Source organism: Orbicella franksi, chromosome 9 (genome assembly GCF_964199315.1).
Source record: "Orbicella franksi chromosome 9, jaOrbFran1.1, whole genome shotgun sequence".
Lineage (NCBI taxonomy): Eukaryota > Metazoa > Cnidaria > Anthozoa > Scleractinia > Merulinidae > Orbicella > Orbicella franksi.
The window spans coordinates 27,641,859-27,660,697 of NC_138153.1; the positions used below are offsets into that span (position 1 = coordinate 27,641,859).

The following is an 18,839-nucleotide window of genomic DNA, read 5'->3' on the forward strand; positions in this document are numbered from 1 at the left end:
TTCCACGTCTGCTTATGAACACTAAACAGGTACAAGTAACGTCGAGAACTTGAGGGATTTCTGGTTATATTTACAAAGCTGTACGTCACTTTGTCTCATGATACTTGAGCATCACAAATTTCATAACTCTTGAAGTGTAACAAAGATGTGACTGATAATTTACCTGCAACGCTGGTTTCGGAGCCGTCCAAAACATCAATCAGTTCTGAGGAACTTCTCCTCTGTACGGGTATGTACGATGCTTTAGCAGACATTTTTCACAAGAAAATATTACATGTTGGAGCCGATGGGACACCTGCCGAGATGGGCCCAGACCTCTCGCACGACATTATCGGAAGCGCTGCTTCCTCTGTCAGTCATCTGCGTCTGGAGTTGATAAATATGCCTGAATTGCATTCTATCTTAATCCATTACCATTGTTCTGTTTGTTTTGCTCTTGAATCTCATACTTCTCGAAAACTCTTCCATTTGGTGCCCAAAAAAGAGAGATAGGGGAAGGGGGGTTGGCTGGGGACACGAAGATGGAGTTTTTTGTAGCTTACTTCATCCTAGCATTTTGGAAGTGTTCAGGTAATGGGCGAAGGCAAGTTTGCCATTTTTCATGATGCCTGAGCTTTCAGATAGATTTAAGGATAGCTGTTTTTTGGGCAGGAGGGGAAGAAATGGGAGGTACTGGTATTTCTAAGCTGCTGAATCTTGCCATCTTATGCATCCCATGACACAATTCCGACAGATGATGAACATTTACACCTTTCTTCCAGCCAAGCTTGTTTCCAAAGGCTACAATCCAAGAATTGTTTTTGGTTCATTTCTTTTAGAAATTTTATCTTAATCCAAGATATAACTGACCAAAACTGAGTTAACACAGCTACATGTAATAAGCCTGAAGGTGCAAGCTAAGAGAAATGTGCAGACTTCAGGCACCTTGGGTAACTCCCGGAGTTATTTTTGTATTATTATATACAGGAAACAGCTGCGTTCACAACAAAGATACTGTAGCACCTAACAGGAAATTCATTTTGGGGTTATAAGGGTAACGAGAAATAAAATAAAATAAAATAAGATTAATTTTACATATCATACTATGCAGCAAAACATAGTAAACTCTTCAGGCTTTTTTGATATCACAAATGAACATTCATCATGGAAACACTTGTTACATAATGATTTTGAAAATGCCTCGCAATGGTCCTAATCTCATCCATGGAAACTGATAACACTATAAAATGACGTAAATCTTCCAAAAGTTAGGTCTATAGAACAGTACATATTTAGCGAAGACATACTCTTTCAGTTTAGAAGATTTACACTATACACTATACACATCGATAAGAGCCACTTTGAAACTTCTGAATGATTATTTAAGTCACTTGGTAACATACTTGGAACAATTTACACGTGAAACAAACTCGAGTAGAAGGCATAACAAAGGAATTTCTCAAAATATTAAATCCTGATGCTAAGTACTGTATTGGCCTGTTATGTCTCACTTATTAATGGCTGAAAATTACTGCTATATCCCGCCATACATAGTCTGGCCAGAATATCTAAAGGGACAGAAAATTTCCTGCTGATTGAGATTACCTATTTTCACCCAAGTCTATGTTTCATAATACTAATGTTCAGTATTACTAGAGCTAAGGGAATCACAACGACGAAGCTAGAAAACATCTAAGCTGACTTTTCTGCAAGTACAGCTCAGGCTTTCCTTACCTGCACACCTAGTTACCCCTAGTCTTGCTGCTGCAATGATGTTCAAAACCAACCAACAAAAGGGAATCAGAATTCCACACCTAGAAATTACAATCCCAATTGCCTAGCTAAGTCTTCAGCTAGACACATATATCTACAAGAACATGTTATCCTCTATTTACAGACTAAAATATCAAGTTCTTCATCCAGACCACTGCATTAACTCATTAATAACAAGTTAAATGGACATCATCAGCTCAGTTACTGTCTGGTTTTTGGTCCAGCTTGCTTTTGTGGGTTTTGATCATGTAAATGAAATAAGTTACTGTTTCCTTTTCAGGACATGGTATCTGCTTGAAATGTCTCTGGATAGTCTGAAACAGAAGTTAAAAAAAATAAATAACTAAAGGTAAGTAAATATTTGGGAGTCTATTCAGTCACATTGAGTAATGCTTGACTACTGTAAACATGACAGACACCTTTTAATACAGATCCTATATGACCTTATAGTTCACCACTAAATGTTCTCCAATTCTCATTGGGTTAAGTTGGTCACATGACACATTAGTGTTCATCCGTGGAGAGACACCATCAGGCCATAGTGCTCGTCTGAGGGAAATACCCAGATGGATAGTAATATAATGAACAATTAACATTGTATTAAGTGGGTTTTGTTTATTTTCCTTTTTAAATTTTACATTTGGCTTGCACGGCTTTCTTCTAAAAAAGTTGAAAATAACTCAATATGATTTTTGAACTGGCTCGCGGAAGAAAATTTAGTGGTGAACAATTAAGACAATAGAGTGTTTATGTCTCTGAACTATCGGTCTGATAGTTGCCCCCTGGAAATTTGATGTTCTTAAAAGTAGCATATTTGCCCTAAAAGCTTTCTTTTTGAGGCAAATATTTGTTTTAAGAACACCAAATTTCCACGGGGTAACTATCAGCCGATAGTTCCTCAACAGAAACACTCTATTGTTTAAATAGAACAGTATGATGCAGAATGCTAACTTTCAGCCATGAAGTTTTAAGTGTTACAGAGTTTACTGTCCTGCTCAATATATATTTGCTATCTATTAATTACATTTTCAACTACGAAGAAACTCAGCTTTTTTTGATGCAACAGAAACCAAACTTAGTAGTACAACACATAAAACTGGTGATTAATTACTTTTTTCCCCTGAAATTATATCATTTTTATGATTATTTTATTTCTTTCCTCTAGGTTAAGGACATCTTTGGATGTTGCCAAGTTACAGAATGTTCAATCAGAATAAGTTAGAAGAAATACATAAAACTCAGTCTTGTTTCCTTGGGAAGAATCATACAACACTGCTCCACCTCTACCCCCTCCGCCTCAACTTCCACCCACCCCACTCAGGGACAAACTACACAAGACAAAAAAAAAGTTTAGTCAGTGTGACGTTGAGAAAGATAACCAGGTTGTAAGCCAGTAACTTTGAGAAAGTATTCAGTCTTTGTTTTAGAAGTTTTCAGTGAAAAGCTACAAACCTATACTAAAAGGACCTATAAAACCGTCAGCTCGCATCTGTTTACTGGATTTGGACAAAACGGACTAACTACAACAAACGTGTTATTGACTGAAAACATTACAAATCACACAGTTGCAATATATTTACCTCCACAAGCTGTGATTTATTCAATCCTGGGCGGGTTTGCAGTTTATAATGTCGCTTATACCTCCGTAATGTGTTCACCTGTAGTTGACAGAAGTCGACCTGCATAAAAATCAAGAGAAATACACGTCAAAATGTGTTCCACAAGAAAGGCTACACGTAACAGCGTAACGTATGAGTTTTAACATGCAAATGAAAGCAGACTGTAATATAGAGCAGTGAGTCGTTTTAAGTGTTTCATAAGTACGATGATGCAAAATCTGTAGAAATCCTCTGTGTTTGGCTTACCTCGGCAGGTTCACCTTCGTCGTCAGAATCTTTCCGTTTTCTTTTGCTACGAACACTTTGGATCATATTTTTGTGGTGTTCGCAGATGTAGATGTGTCTCGCCTAAAACGAAAACCGTTTGGAACGCAATTACTATAGATCAAAGTATGTAGAGGCTATTAGACCTACAACATGGTCACCAAAATACGATTTGTGAAGGATTCAATCGAAAAAATTTCGCTTACGTCCCCATCAAGTGACAATTTCAGTTTCCTCTGAGAAACTGTCTTCTGAATTCGCTTCGAATAGCTGGCGTTGCCGGCGGGACGTTTACAGCGTTCGTTGTCTTCTACGAGGCAGCAAATTTGCCCAACAGTAGAGCTCTGTTCTTCCTGTTCGCTTCGATAACCGTTCATGCCTGCCGTTCGCTTCAGGTTCGCTTTGCCGCCGATCTTGAAAATCGCTCCTTTCCTGTTTGTTGTACACATGCGAGTGACGTCATGTCACATGGCTGAACAATAAAGAAAATTGCGCGGTTTTGCAATTTGTGCGGCTCGTCACGCAATATCTATATCTCATCACTTGGGGCAAGATATTTTCACATGTTGTTTATTCTGAATTCTGTGACTGCTTTGTATATTGACCCTTATTTAGTCTATTTTCCCTTCCATAGGGCCTGTATATCCCACCGTCTAGACACACGGCCAGAACCCCTCCGGCGCGCGTTGGAAGCGGAAAAAACCTGAAAATTTCGGAAATCGAATTCCGAGACTGAATGTTCCCCTAAGCGGTGGTAAATACAGATCAAAGAGTTTTTATAAACCTGCAGTAAGATACGACGTATTTCAATTTCCTTCCAGTGGTAGACTGTCCATAAAGTGCCGAAAACATTAGAAATTGAAATGTTAAATCGACTGAAGGACTTTTCTTTTCGGCACAGGTACCCGCCGGTTTGATCTTGCTGTGAGCGTTTCAGGATCGTTCAAAATCATCCCAGTGACCAAATTACCAATAGAAATACAACGCAAGTTTTATTGATAAATCGCTGAGAATTCGTACTTTCTAGACTTCGGCCTAGAAGTATTTGATGCGTACAGTCGTACAGTTGTACACTGGACACCCGGCTGGGTTGCCTGTGGTTCCCACAACGGCGGCACTGCAGAGGCACTGCACATCAAACGGCGCGAAAAATAAACCAATCAGAAACGTTCTACAGCTTGGTTAGGGGTGCGGGTTGTTACTTACACGTTTTACAGTCGCTTTTCCTTATAGACTAACCAAAACTTACTGCTAAACTTGTTTATAAGCGAAGAAAGGGTCTGACATCCGCTTTGTGAAACCCTGTGCACAATGTCGAAACGCAAGGATCCAAACAAGCCCAAAGGAAAGTTGAGCGCCTACAATTGTTTTGTTAGGGAGGAAAGAGAAGCTATGAAGAAATCAGAAGCAGAAGCGCCTGCCAACGACGCCGAAATCCAAGAAAAAACACCGGGAACTATGGCACAGCAAGTGTTTATGGTAGCCTGTGCTGAGAAGTGGAAGAAGCTAAGCGAAGAGGAAAGGCAACGTTTTAAAGAGGCTGCAGAGAAGGACAAAATAAGGTACGAGAACGAAATGGCAAACTATACACCGCCGAAGACCGAAGCTAGTGGAAGGAAGACTCGAAAAGAGAAGAAGATGAAAGACCCGAATGAACCTAAGAGAGTAGTGTAAGTCAAATTCGTTCTTTAAAGTTGTAGCTATCGTGAGAAAATATTGAGATAGCACTAAACACGGATTTAAAACGCTGTAGAAAGAAGTAAAAAGTTTGAAATTATAGAGTTTAATAGTTATGCTCAAACTTTGAAAGTTTAAGTCCCTGCGAGCAGAAGCCTTCTTCGATCTTCCGAGAAAGATCGAAAGACTCTGCTCGCTGGGTAGTCTTCCAGTATCGCCAGAAGAAGAAATATATGTTGGTAGGAAGCCTCGTGAATGTTATAATCTTAGTTTAAGCGAATAAATCGTATTTTCCCCACATTTTTCAATGAAGACGCCATGTTTAATTCAGAATATTATTTTCGATAAAACGGCCTTGTTAATTTTTTTTTTTTTGGACTTTGCTCCTTTTGAGTTAATTCAAAATTTCGTTCCATTGAATTTCTTTTCTAGGTCTTCCTTCATGTTCTTCAGCAAAGACATACGCGCCAAAATGAAAGAAGAAAATCCACAGACGGCAGTTTCTGCCAAGGTGCTGGGAGAGATGTGGGCGAAAATGGAGGAGAAACAGAAAGAAAAGTACGAACAAATGGCAAAAGAAGATCGCGAAAGATATCACGAGGAGATGAGAGCTTTTAGGAAAGGGGACTATGTAGTTCCTAGTACAAGTCAAGTGGCAATGGAAGCAGAAGAATGATCAACAACCTGCTGGAAATATATTTTCTTGTAGTGTTACTCAAGCGCGTCGTTGTTTTAGGAATATTTTTAACGACTGAGGACAATTAAGACTCGATTGTTGATTTTATAGTAGTCCATATGCAAGCAGCTATCAGGTCATTTTCCACACAATAGTGTTTAATATTTCGAAAATGGACGCCCTTTCAAAATCAATGCATGTTTAATAGGTTGCTAGCAGTACAAGATTATAATTAGAGCAAGATTTCCTGATTTTTTTGATTTTAGGAAAAGCTGGTTTTTAATAAAATTATTGCGTCCCATTTCCAGTGATATGAAGAAATCAGTGTGGTGGCTTATTTGTTTTCAATATCTGAGTACCCTAACATTCGTTCGTGTTCGTTGTAATATATTTTCAAGAACAAGTCGCACGATAGATTACTGTCAGCGGAATTTACATATGCGTAGGGAAACTAGGGGCAGCATTTTTAAACAAGCTTATTTTAAATATGTTGCGCGCTTTTGGCCCATGGGAGATATGAATTCATTCTGGAAAATAATTACATCGATTAGACCGATGGTCATGTTAATTCACACAGTTTGCTGCGACTGATAAGAAATTCCTTATAATTGGTCACTCGATGCTACTAAGTCTATTGGAAACAAAGTCTTCAATTATAGCGGTTGACAAGGAAACAATGGAATGGCTCAACAAGTATGTTCAGGGTTTGGTCTCAAGAGTCAGTTACTAAACGTACTGATACCATTGCATCGATGCCAGTACAAGTTTAACGGATGCGGAAATCAGACTGTTCCTTTTAGAAGGCGTTTCTGTCGTCCGATGACTTTTACAGTCTTGCTAACAACATACTACGAGCACGACCTAGTTAGAAAAGTTCTTAGTTTCACGGGCAGTCCCCTTCCAGTGCCCTGGCCTGCCTGATTATGGCAGGAAATAATCCCACTTAAGGTCTTTCACTAGTCCATCTCATCTCATTCCTCATCGTGCCCCGCAGGACACCTAAGGCCATAGGAATGTTTACTTATCACCAATGTTTCCTTTTCCAAATACGCGACAGTGCAAAACATGTCTCCATTTTGGATTGTTCTGTTACTTTGTCCTCCATCCAAATCTCCCAGCTCGGGAACTTTAACAGGAGTTAAGGCAGAGTAAGCATATCGCTCGGTTGACATCTCACGCGTTAGGAATCTTCGTCTATTCAATCAGTCCAGAGATATTTGTTCTTAAGTATGTGTATAACGTAGACGAAGGTTAACAGCTGTAAAGCTATACGGTAAGCGGTGTGACTTCACATATTTCTTTTTTTTTTATTTTTCTCTTCCGCTACGCAGATAAAATCGCGCAATCTGGTTAGTTCAAGGGGCGGTTCGAATCATACATCTGGACCCAGTCGCGCTCTTAGCGCGATTGGTTGTTTGTCCTTCTTAAGAACCTCGACTTTGTCATACTACTAGCTTACCACTAGTTCAGATCTAACTGACAACTAGAAAAATTTGAGGTTAGACCCAAAATATTTTGTGCTGATAACGTAGCACTTAAAAGATCCGTGTATTATCTGATTGGTTGTTGCTCTGTGTTGAAGTGGTTTTCGCGCGCAAACAACCAACCAATCAAAGACGCTGAATCCATATCGCACGAAATTTTCACCCAAGACTCTCTCCAACACCAACGAAAAAAGAATTGAGCTCTGAGAACTCTGTTTTGGCCAGCAACTTAAGCCCGCCAAGTTTTTCCAACGTACTGGCGTAAGATTTTTATCTTCGGAGTGCAAACTGAGATTTTCGAAGATGACCCGACCATACTGGAATGACTGAATGAAGATGAGTGAATGAGGATGACCCGACCATACCCGAATTCTTCCGAAAATTTTCGGGAAGGTTTATAAGATCTCTAAAGAGTTTTCAAACATTTCCTCCTCCCAGTACCGGGATGTGTTTCGCCAAACGTAGTAATTTACACTTCAAGTGCTATTTGAAAATTCTTTCAAAATTGCACGAGCCTTTAGGCCAGAGCAATTTTCAAGAAGTTTCAAGCGAATAGTGTAAGTACTTAATTGCTCGAGAACTTTCATACGGTCACTCAGTAATTGTATGAATGAGAAAATTACGAACGTGCCTTATCAATTTGCACTGCAGTTCAAATTAAAAATCAGTGATATTAAAATTGGCCCGCTCTCAGTCAATTATATTGACATAATTTTCTCACTCACACAATTACGGCTATAATAGCTTAAATAGCTTAAAAGATTTTCAGCTACAGGTGAGAAATTGGACCGTAGGCGCGAGTAAGGCGTGGGTTCAGACTCGTACCCAGTCGTTATTTACGGGTCAGATTGGATTGTTTCAAAGAGAAAGCGGTCTGGATCGAGTACCCAATCTTCTCTCCCAAAATACGTAAATAGCGACTGGGTACGAGTCTGGCGTGAGATTGAAGTTTTCGACCCTTAATACAGATTAAATTTATATACAAAAACTGATTCAGATTAAACATCGATAACGCTACGACGAAGTTTGAGAAGTTCTGTTTCCTGTTTTCTTTTTCTTTTTCTTCTTCTTTTTGTTACTGTTCTTTATATTGCCATCTTTCAGCGCTACACTCAAATCCATGGCGCCTTGGGAACTTTCTGGCTTGGAGCTAAAATATAAGAAGAACACAAAAATATCCACTTCAGCTGAAATTAAAGGTGTTTTCATTAACATATACCGTTTCTATGGTAACTCGTTATGTCAAGAAAATTTACTAATGACTGAGCATTTGTTTAGCTTAGATTGTTTTATAATTATTTTCTTGGAATTAGAATCACGACGATGTATTGTATCAACTGAAAACGTCATACCTTTGTTGGAATCCACTACTCTTATCAGCAGTCAGGATCACAACATCTTCTTCCTCACTGCCATCACTTTCCACAGTGTAGTGCTCGACTGAAAAAAAAAAAACAAAAAGAGGGAAATGAAATTGGACATACGCATGCAATCAAGATCATTTTATAGAATATGTCGAGTTCGAGCGGTTTTCAATTGCGTGTTGTAATGCCAAAACCAAAGTTATCACTCTGGCCAATCACAGAGGAATCAGACAATACAGTGAACCCATCAAACCTCGTAGTAATTACATGTAGCTCACGCGAAGCCCGGGAAAACGTGTGCGAGCGAGTTTCAGTTAGTTTGGGTTTTACTTCTGATTGGATGAAACAGTGGCGCGAGTTTTTTTAAGCCAATTGTGTAACATAGTGATGCTCATTACCAAAAAACCGCTGCATTCCCGCATTTTGATTGGTTCCTACTTATGATCAAGTGGAGGACAGACGCCCAAATGACGTCATTTTTTGGTTCTTTATTATATAGAACAAATAGAGTCCATGTTGCCGTGCGTCTGTTCAGTAATTGATCCCAGAAATGTGGGGAAACATCAGTGACGCACTCCGCTACCGCCTCGTGTGCCACTTTTTTGTTCTGTGATCAATTTATTACCGAACAGACGCTCGGTGACATGGAATCTAGTTGTCAAATAGAACAAATTTCTCCCGACAGTGTCTAATAATTATCTCTTATTAACCGAGCTCAGTTGGTCTGTATGGGAGAATCTTGATCAAGGTCGTGACTACAGACCGAACGTAGTGAGGTCTGTACTCACGACCGAGGTCACGATTCTTCCATACAGACCAACTGAGCTCGGTTACTAGGATGTTTATTATATGGCAAACAAGAGAAATTTAATGTGTTTAATGTAACTGGTTTGTACTGACTGGCATTTTACTCGTGAACAGCGATGAGCTAAACTTAAATCTGCCAAAGTTTGCTTGTCCTCTTTACTTTTTTTCTCATCAGGCTTTTTGACAATTCCACTAATATTTTGAAGAGAAAATAGTCAATATTTTTGCATTTTAGTTTGCAACTTTTTCACCGCAAAATGTAACCAGTCTAGATGGGAAAATCAAGACCGCGATCTATATCGATTTCAGCCAATCAAATTCGTGAATTCGGTAGTTCCCAGTCCTAGTGAGACACAGCCATATAATAAAAGTAGTTTATAAATTTGCTCAGTTGTAAGTTTATTGGCTTCTGATTGGTCACGTTTTCTTGCGTTGGGAACAGTTTGTAAGTTTTTCCGTGCTTGGAACCAGTTACATGATTTTTCTTTCTTATACTCACTGCACCATTGCGTTATTTGTATTTGTTGTGATTGTTCAGAACAACAGAAAAATAGCGCAGCCCTCGTCACCTATCACGCGATAGAAATCGACAGCGAATAATTTAACTGCTAAATAGAAACACGATTTTTAACTAATCAGCGCGCGTATTTTCTTAGAACCGTTTTCTAATGAAGTATAAAGTACAATGTCAAGAAAACGTGTTGAAAATCATGCCAACAATAGATTATAAAGTTTTCTCTAACTTGCGCTCTTAGTAAAGCTTAGAACGCTGTTATTTTTTCTCACCTTTACTACCATTCTTCTGTTGTGGGCTCTGTGGCATAGTCTCGGGAGTAGAATTTTCACCAGTTATTTCAGTCTCGTCATTATCTTTCATTTCTTCATCGTCATTGTCATCACCATCGTCTAAAACAATCCAGGTATTGTCCCCACCTTCACCAATTTGGGCTGTGCCTTGTCCCTGACAGCAACAACAAACAGACAAATAAATAAAAACAAACAAACAAATAAATAAATAGAGAATAAGTGAATAATAAAAAAGCAGTCACAGAGGAAAACACTGGGGGGTCACTTTAACAATACAAATGTAATACAAAAACGTTTGTAAGAAAGCATTGCAAAAACACAGCAACAAAGTACACAAGGCGACAAAATTAATTAATTTATTCCATGCAATATGCATATTCTCTGACAAAGGGTAAATATAACTTTTCAGTAAATGTCCTATATTTTTAGCTTCAAAGTAGAGGATTCCAAAAGCTGGGACAAAGACTGCCTTTGGTTTCAGTGCTTTTGCCACAAACTTCACGTATTATTATAATTATAGACTAAGTAAGCTTATAATGAGCCAAATTCATTCCTGGGCAAGGAAGACATTGAATTGATTTGACAAGGTTCCATCTTTGATAACAGTTTACACATTCTTTTCGCACTGAAATCCAACATTTCTCATGGCTAGGTGAATATGCAAGAAAATCTAAGACTGGAGTTGAGAAATGATTTTTTTAGTTGGACAAGTCAGTTCCTTCCATTAGAAGTTGGTGGTTCAGCAAAGGTTTTTTCTTCAATTCTTTTGTGACTAAATAGATTAATATAAATTACCTACTAAATAATTGTGCAAGATTACCTTTAATTCCACTACCCATGGACTGTAAAAAGAGATTTTTGTCAAGGAAGTGATTTACATAAACTGCAAAATGAAGTGATTTTCTTTTGGTATGAATTAGTCAATATCTTCAGTTTCAAGATGGTCTTGAAATGCACTTCCAAAGGTAATGGTTTCATTTTGAAAAACAGTATTCAAGAGATTAAGAAACCCATTAGAAGTCAGGATCATGACTAATAAAATCGATTATGAAAAACACAACCTTGGAGTTAAAGAAAGTTTCTAAAGGATACGATTCTTCTGGCATCTCACTAGATTGCTGATCTGCAATAAAAAAAGTCTAGTTTATTGTCAGATAACAAACTTGCGAGCCACAATTTTGTTTTCGGATGACCAGGTTTAATAGGCAACATGTGATGTATCTGTATTCTAACATGAATCCAAGGTTTTCAGGTCAAAATTGCAAATTTTTTTAAGTTTCTTTTGTCTCACAATTCCCAAAAGAGACTTGGATACATAGAAAACACCACCAACCTATAGAGGTTTGTCCTGAAAGCCTTGGAGCCATGTTAGAATATTGATATGTCGAATGTGGCCTATTGGGAGGTGTCAGGTCTCACATGATGTCATAATCTACCCTACCCCATCCCACCCTACCCCACTCCACCACACCCTACCTACCCCACCCCACCCTACCCTACCCTACCCTATCCTATCCTATCCTATCCTATCCTTAAGTCTTTTTGCACTTCTCTCTGGACAATTTGAGGGACAATTTGAAGAGAGGACTGCACTTAGTCTAAACTAGGAGCCAACAGGATAGATGATTAATATGTACCTGCTGATTTCTCTACTGCTTCAGTAATGTCCACATCAGACTCATCAGCTGAAGTCACAGTAACAATGGAAGGTTTCATGTCTGATTCTATTAATCCTGTCTTTCCAACAGCTCTAGTCAATTAAAGAAAATATGTTTAGATCATAAAGTGTTGATGCCTCTTGTATCTTGTCAGAAAATTAAACTACAACGCGTCTTCATTAGTTTTACTGTCCATGCACCAGTTGCCAATAGATTATCGTAGAGGCATGGTTGCCTGAAGTTAGAATGGAGCTTTCACTGGCATGGGTTGGGCCAGATTTCACTAACAGGATACAATGTAGGGAAGCTAGTGAGAATGACTTTTGGGCTTGTACATCATAGTTACAGCATGCCCGAAGGTCAAGTCCAAATATTGGATTTCTTTGCACCCTGTTAAGCCAATTTATGAACAGGAAAATGATTATTCAGTAATCGATCTACCACTGACAGCTCAGCATTGGGATGAAGAGACACTGGCCCAGCAATGTTACCAGGAACTTCTATTTTACCTTTGTTTAGAGTCCTCTTCCAGTGCCTCTTGTATAAGGGCAACAATTTCTGAAACTTTGACTGATGCAATCTTGGAACACCTGATGATCTGAAAAAGTGCCACAATCATTCAATAACAGAAAGAGACATTGACAGAACAGAGTTGAGAGCTACAAACTTCCCCCCAAGTGTTGAATATGCCACTTCCCATTAATTTAACACACCTGGATGAGGAGAGGCACTGTGAGTCAGAGTTAAGTGTCTTGAACAAAGGTAAGAAAGTTGCAAGAAACCAATAACATCGGGCAGTAAATCAACAAACCAGTCAGGAATCAAGATGAATTATCATAATTACATTATCATAATTAAATTATAGCAACATTGCTAGTCAATCTACATAACAGTAGAGGATCTTGTATCTTTGAGACAAACAACTGCACTCGTGCGAAATATTCATGCGCCATTATCATAATATATACAACACTTCCTACATTTTCTGGGAGCACATGTCATTAAACTGTGCTCAGTGCTCTTCAAACAATGTTATTAAAAAACTTAATACAAGTTAAAGACATTAGCACAAGGGTATATTTCCTGTGTTGAATATTAACATTATTTCTGGTAGTTCATGTACCTGGTCAGATTCTAATGACACACCACCACCCATTACAGCGCCACAGATTTCACGATGAATATTCATTGCCATGATCATCCTACCATTCATTATAATTTCTTCCTTATCTGTTGGATCTACGAGCAACAGCTGGCTAGAATTCAAAGGTAGTAACATTGAGAAAGATGTCAGTCAGACTCAGCCACAGAAGCTACTCAGAAAAGATTTGTTTCAAGGTTTCTAAACAAGGACATGTAATTGAACCTGAGGTGTACAACAAAGATTGCATGTTGACCTACCCTTCGTCAAAAAATCCAAATGTTATACAGACAGGCATGTGAAGAATGCTCAAAGAGACTGGGTCACGGTCCTCTGGGGAGTGCTGGTGATGTAACAAATCAAACACAAGCCACAGTCATGTTTGAAAATCACATATATCAAAAAACTGAGAAGAGAGTTGCATACAATGTGCAACACAGTATTTTTGACAAACTTTAAGATGTTTGGAAATTTGATGAAACACTGTTACAAGTTTCACAGATTGAACTGGTCACCCAGTTCTGCAAATACATGTAGCTGTGAATTCCAGAATGTGTAATGAAGTATGAAATCAATACTCTCGTGAATGCCAAATATAAATGAACTTACAATGGTGACCTCTTCACCTATGACCGTAACATCTGGCCGCCTTATGGAGCAAAGATAATAATTAATAATAAATTAGTAATAGCTATAATTTTATGTCAAGCACTATTGCACAGTAGTACAATATGACCAAATATGTCAACAACCAGGGACTCTACATGTAGGTATCTGTAAGTTAATTTTATCAAATATTAGTTTCTAACATGTACCTAAAGTGAGCTAAGGCTGTGATTGCTGCAATACTTGCACAATCTGCGATATTACCACCATTGTCCAAAACATGTAGATCAACTCTTACTGACCAGACCTAAAAAATACAATGTCAAAAAATGAATACTGAGGTGGGAGCTTTTTCGGCTAACAGTCTAAGTTTACAAACAGATATATCTCTTTAGGGGTGGTGAATGATAAATGTGAGATTTGCAAAAAACAAGACTTGCGTTTTTCTTTGAGATCCCAAGACATTTTGACTTCTCCAGTTGTGAAACTGAGACTTCAAAGAGTTTTGATTGCGAGAATATCCATTAACCTATGCTTTTGAAGGTGTTTGGTTTTGAGCCAATCTACCTCACCCACCCCTCCCCCTTCAGCTTCATACTTGCCTTTTAAAAATTTTGGATTTTTCAACCTGTCCCCCACCTCCTGGGCATTTCATGGGGTGGGTATGGTGTGGGTATAGTATCTTACATCTAAGCATGTCTACAGCTCATGTTCACCATAGTGCTCATCCAGTCTCCAAACAGAGTTTCTCAAGTGATGGTAACTATCTTAGTCAAGGAGGAATCATTTACTTCCCAGATAGACTAAATGCATGAAATTTAAACCTTTTCACCAGCAACAATGCATAGAGACTCAACATCAATAGCTCGGGACTCAACAAAACATCTCTCCATAAACCGGTTTAGTTCAGTACTGAATTCTGTTGTTCTGAAAGTAAGAGAGTAAGGCAGGTTACAAGTTTGAAGTTAGACAAATTATAGCCAACTACTTGCTTTAGTTGGAATTAGACTATTTAAAACTAATTACTTTAGCGTTGCACTCATAGGCAGTTCAACATCGCAATTACCCCACCTGATAATAACTCCCAGTATATGGGAAACCAAGCTGATGTAGTTTGTGAGGAGAAATTAAATGCTCATATATATATAATTCCTCGGAATTCCAGGTTAAGAGATATTAAAATCACCAGCCATCACTGGAGACATCCTTGGAGACCCAGGGACGGTTAGTTGGGATCAGGCAATATTTACAGGCATGCAAAAAAAAACTTTCACCCGGAAATATTGCTCACCCATAAATATCACGTCATTCCAACTAACTGCCCTTGGGTCTCTGAAGATGCCACTGGAGAGTGACAAGTAACCCTGTTGTAATGCTTATATTAAACTGAACCAACCTTCCTGACTCAAATGCTGGTGATGCCATGGGTGAGAGTTCAACATTGACAAACAGCTGACCCTCTGTGGGTCTGTTAGGCTTAGGTTGAGCCACCTCACATGATACCTGTCCTAGAACCCTATACGAACAAATATATATATTTAGAGGATATTACATGGTGGCAAGAAGATGTAAATTTTATGTTCAAGTGGCGAGAACACCGACTCATGAGTGAGCGCAGTAGACCAGTGTGATGTTGCTATTGTCATGCGAACAAAATATTCATATCCTTGAGCTAACATGTAATGTGCTTATATGGACGATAACAATACATCATGGAGATGTAGTGGCTCAATCAGCACACTACCACATGGTCGGTGCAATAAAGCAAAATAAAACTGAACTAGTTTTAAGTACAATCCAAACGAATAATAGAATAAAAGCGCTTCACGGTACCTCGTTCGGCCCAACTGCACTTCACAGTGCCCTCTGTCCACACCGAAGGAAATTCTGAGTTTTCTGTAGTCGTAGGTTTCTCGTCCGTCTAAACGCTGTTTAGAGCCGCAAAATAACTTCAACACTCAATACATTTGAACAAGGGAAATAGATTGCACAACAAAAAAATGATCAAACACCCTTTACCTTTCTAGATCTTATGGTTTCAAGGAGAAAATCTCTTTCGCACGAGGTAAGCGGAACGCTGCCCGACTTCATGGTCTAGGAACAGTTTTTGGTCAGGCGTTGCTGGAGCACATTGGAATTTGAGCCAGACCTGGCACTAATCGAGAAGCCGCTGAACAAATGTTTGCAGTTTCGTAGAGTTGAGGTAAAAAGTCACAGGTCACAGAAGCAAAGGAAAGCTTAGGGCTTTGTGGATAATTTTTGTCTTATTCTTATCGGATGAAACTCGCGGAATTACCCGGAAAAGAAACGATATGATGCGATTGAGATGTATAAGGTCGATTTGGAGAGCTCCCGTTCTAAACACGTGGCTAAAAACATGTCTATCTTCTGAGGCGACTGTTTCCGGCGAACCCAGTGAGCACGGCCGAAGTATGCACATCGAAGAGAAGATGAAACAACACATAGCGAATGGTAACATTTCAGATGCTTTACGGCTGTTTGATGAGAGCAGGAATGGGGGCAATTCGTGGGTAGTGGATGGTTGTTACTCGCAGTTGCTTCACATGTTTGCAAAACATGGTGAACACGAAGCCGTAGAGAGATTGTACCAAGACATGAAACAGAACGCTAGTTATATTGGTGAGGGAGCTAAAACTACAATGATCAAGTCTTACTGCAGCCGAGGGCAGTTTGATCAAGCTATTAAAATGCTACGAAGCATTACTAATGACAATATAGTCCATCACATGCGTCACTACGATTATGTAATTACAAGCCTGGCCAACAGTGGGTTAACAAACCAAGCCTTGCAGCTTTTTGAGGAGAAATTGGAGAAGCAGCAAAGCTCTCTTGCAAGCAAGGTTGACAAATTTTTGTCTATAGATAAGGAAATGATAGCTGCACTGCTCAATGCTTACAATGTAAGATCTAAAGAAAATGAACAATTTAAAGGAGATATCAGTATGATGGGCACATCAGAAAGCTCCAAGAATAGACTAGAGCTATCAGAAGATGGTGTATACACGTATGGTAGAATGTCGCAGAAAGTGTTTCATTATCTTGAACAAGCTGGTGAAAGGCTGCCAGTTAAATTGCTTCAGGTTATTCATTCACGGTTTAACCATGACCCAGTTTATCACTGGAAGTGGTGCACTAGCAGTGTCAGTGAGACAGGGATGTGCTCCTGCTGTGGAAATCAGCTGACCAGTGGCATAGCTCCGAGTGATATACATCAGCTGGAAAGTGAGATAATCAGGCTGTCAAGTAGTCCTGAACAGAATGGCTCTGATGGACATGGAAAATCCTTGGACAAAAAAATGCAGAAAGAGCTGGAAGATTTAAAGATGTTTGTTAATGAACAGGGGCCATTTGATGTCATAATAGATGGGATGAATGTTGGTGCTTATGGCACAACAACTAGTTTCACATTCACTGCCGACAGGCTTATTGAGACGGCACATCACTTTGCTTCCCAGCAAAAGAAAGTGCTGCTCATAATAAACAACAAAATATTCATCCGGAGATGCACCAAAGACTTGCGTACCAAGCTTGAAGATGTTTGTGCTGTTTTCAGAAACAGGTATAAAAATGATGATTTCTATCTTTTGTATGCTGCGGCATTCAGTGGAATGAAGCAGGTGGAAGTGGTCACCAACGACAGGCTCCGAGATCATCGTCTTCTACTACCGTCCAACTTGTGGTGGACATTTTTGAGATGGACAAGGTTGAACTGTGTATCTTTTCGAAGTAATGGCCAAGGAAAACTTCATTTTTTTAGGCAAAAATTTGATCCTGTGGTACAGCGTTGTGGAAATTCCTGGCACTTCCCCGCTAAAGATCAAACATGGAGGTGTGCAACCAGATTAGGAGAAAAGGCAGAACCATGAGTTGAAATTTCAGACAGAAAGAATGTTACAGTGAGGACACTTGAACCATGAACTCGACATTGCACGTTTTTGTGAATCTAATTATATAGAATGAGGGATCTTGATATTACATTTTTACTACTTTTACATTGTAAAATTGCCAATCTTTGGCACACAATTTGAAGAGCCTTCATTTTATAGATTTCACCAGAAAAAGTACAGACCATGTCAAGTGTTCATTGTTCTTAGTTGTGTTGTAATAAAATAATAAGAAATCTGTATTAAGTCTGGGCTGCTTTCATAGCAGAAAGACTAGTATGGCTGAGTAATTCAATTTCAGAAACAAATAATCACTATAATTCTAATTTTGTTGAAAAGTTCCAAAACAGTGTGGTTTTCCCTTGGCTGAGGAACGAAAGAACTGGAAAACGTTTTTCTCACACACGGCTGGGAGTCTGGGTACAGGTGTGTGGGGGGTTTCAGGTCACATGGCTTGTGTAAGGTTTCAGTTTTTGTTTTGCCATCCGCCATTGCGTGACATGCCCCACCCACCCACCCATGTAGAATGTGTTAAGTTGAGGTGAAATTATTCTCTAACCACTTTTTGTGCCATTGTAAGACAATTATGTTCTTATGTTAATAAAGGTCAGGCTGTGTGGTTCGGCTTGGCATGGCTCCTAGTGGTGTGTGAGAACCTCATTTAACAATGTCAACTACAGTGTAGTTGGCCTCCAACCAGTCAGGATTTGAACAAGTGTTACAGCATCTTGTATTTATCTTTGGAAGGCACCCATTTTAATGGAAACCTCTCTAAAGCAAAATGTGGACACCAAAATGAAACCTTTTCAGGGTTATTTCTGTTGTAAGTTAAATAGCTCTAATAAAAAAACCTCATTTAACAATGTAGTATTGGATTATGTCCCTGAAAGAGTTGGCCAAAACCAGGGCTTAAAAAAAAAACTTGAATTCCAGGTTGCCTTTAGGAGAAGTATCTCTCAAGTATTGCTTGCCCTGGACAAGTCTTAGTTTGCTCTTTTAATGATTTAGTTCGCAGATGCCTTGCCTGATCCTTTACCCATTGGCCAAGTGAGAATGAAAAGTTACTTGCCCAGAAGGAG

General features: G+C 39.0%; 5 protein-coding genes across 6 annotated transcripts in view; 2 read left to right on the plus strand and 3 right to left on the minus strand.

Annotated features, from left to right (window-relative positions):
* Positions 1-998, minus strand: part of LOC145496951 (phospholipid-transporting ATPase IA-like) — a 30,985-nt gene extending 29,987 nt beyond the window's left edge. Inside the window, exon 1 of one of the 2 annotated variants that reach the window (XM_081476719.1) lies at positions 164-998. In XM_081476719.1, coding sequence (XP_081332845.1) covers positions 164-254 — 91 coding nt within the window. In that variant the 5' untranslated portion in view covers positions 255-998. The remainder of the gene's footprint in view (positions 1-163) is intronic. The other variant, XM_081476720.1, reaches the window with a different exon arrangement.
* Positions 999-1,093: 95 nt separating this feature from the next.
* Positions 1,094-4,237, minus strand: LOC145496962 (histone deacetylase complex subunit SAP30L-like). Its single transcript, XM_081476732.1, has 4 exons — positions 3,842-4,237; positions 3,618-3,719; positions 3,333-3,431; positions 1,094-2,066 (listed from the first exon to the last, which is right to left on the minus strand). Exons 1-4 carry the CDS (start codon positions 4,082-4,084, stop codon positions 1,950-1,952), a joined length of 561 nt encoding a protein of 186 aa, XP_081332858.1. The 5' UTR covers positions 4,085-4,237; the 3' UTR covers positions 1,094-1,949.
* Positions 4,238-4,353: 116 nt separating this feature from the next.
* Positions 4,354-6,289, plus strand: LOC145496961 (high mobility group protein DSP1-like). Its single transcript, XM_081476731.1, has 2 exons — positions 4,354-5,305; positions 5,745-6,289. Exons 1-2 carry the CDS (start codon positions 4,947-4,949, stop codon positions 5,986-5,988), a joined length of 603 nt encoding a protein of 200 aa, XP_081332857.1. The 5' UTR covers positions 4,354-4,946; the 3' UTR covers positions 5,989-6,289.
* A 1,873-nt stretch (positions 6,290-8,162) lies between these two features.
* On the minus strand, positions 8,163-15,961 carry LOC145496955 (exosome complex component RRP45-like). The gene is made up of 15 exons (XM_081476725.1): positions 15,875-15,961; positions 15,689-15,783; positions 15,252-15,371; positions 14,680-14,782; positions 14,065-14,162; positions 13,859-13,898; positions 13,510-13,592; positions 13,232-13,364; positions 12,618-12,706; positions 12,088-12,200; positions 11,543-11,573; positions 11,271-11,292; positions 10,430-10,604; positions 8,825-8,912; positions 8,163-8,622 (listed from the first exon to the last, which is right to left on the minus strand). Exons 1-15 carry the CDS (start codon positions 15,944-15,946, stop codon positions 8,487-8,489), a joined length of 1,398 nt encoding a protein of 465 aa, XP_081332851.1. The 5' UTR covers positions 15,947-15,961; the 3' UTR covers positions 8,163-8,486.
* A 188-nt stretch (positions 15,962-16,149) lies between these two features.
* On the plus strand, positions 16,150-18,812 carry LOC145496954 (uncharacterized). Its single transcript, XM_081476724.1, has one exon. The coding sequence runs from the start codon at positions 16,168-16,170 to the stop codon at positions 17,740-17,742; it is 1,575 nt and encodes a 524-aa protein (XP_081332850.1). The 5' UTR covers positions 16,150-16,167; the 3' UTR covers positions 17,743-18,812.
* Positions 18,813-18,839: the final 27 nt, after the last annotated feature.

What these genes read in the sequence shown, in the direction of transcription:
- LOC145496962 (XM_081476732.1), bottom strand. Translation starts at nt 4,084, where the DNA reads ATGTGTACAACAAACAGGAAAGGAGCGATTTTCAAGATCGGCGGCAAA. An exon ending in AATTGTCACTTGATGGGGAC is followed by an intron (nt 3,720 to 3,841) that starts GTAAGCGAAATT and finishes TTTTCGTTTTAG; the next exon opens with GCGAGACACATCTACATCTG. An exon ending in ATAAATCACAGCTTGTGGAG is followed by an intron (nt 2,067 to 3,332) that starts GTAAATATATTG and finishes CTTCTGTTTCAG; the next exon opens with ACTATCCAGAGACATTTCAA.
- LOC145496961 (XM_081476731.1), top strand. Translation starts at nt 4,947, where the DNA reads ATGTCGAAACGCAAGGATCCAAACAAGCCCAAAGGAAAGTTGAGCGCC. An exon ending in AATGAACCTAAGAGAGTAGT is followed by an intron (nt 5,306 to 5,744) that starts GTAAGTCAAATT and finishes TTTCTTTTCTAG; the next exon opens with GTCTTCCTTCATGTTCTTCA.
- LOC145496955 (XM_081476725.1), bottom strand. Translation starts at nt 15,946, where the DNA reads ATGAAGTCGGGCAGCGTTCCGCTTACCTCGTGCGAAAGAGATTTTCTC. An exon ending in AAACCATAAGATCTAGAAAG is followed by an intron (nt 15,784 to 15,874) that starts GTAAAGGGTGTT and finishes GGCTCTAAACAG; the next exon opens with CGTTTAGACGGACGAGAAAC. An exon ending in GTGCAGTTGGGCCGAACGAG is followed by an intron (nt 15,372 to 15,688) that starts GTACCGTGAAGC and finishes TTGTTCGTATAG; the next exon opens with GGTTCTAGGACAGGTATCAT.
- LOC145496954 (XM_081476724.1), top strand. Translation starts at nt 16,168, where the DNA reads ATGATGCGATTGAGATGTATAAGGTCGATTTGGAGAGCTCCCGTTCTA.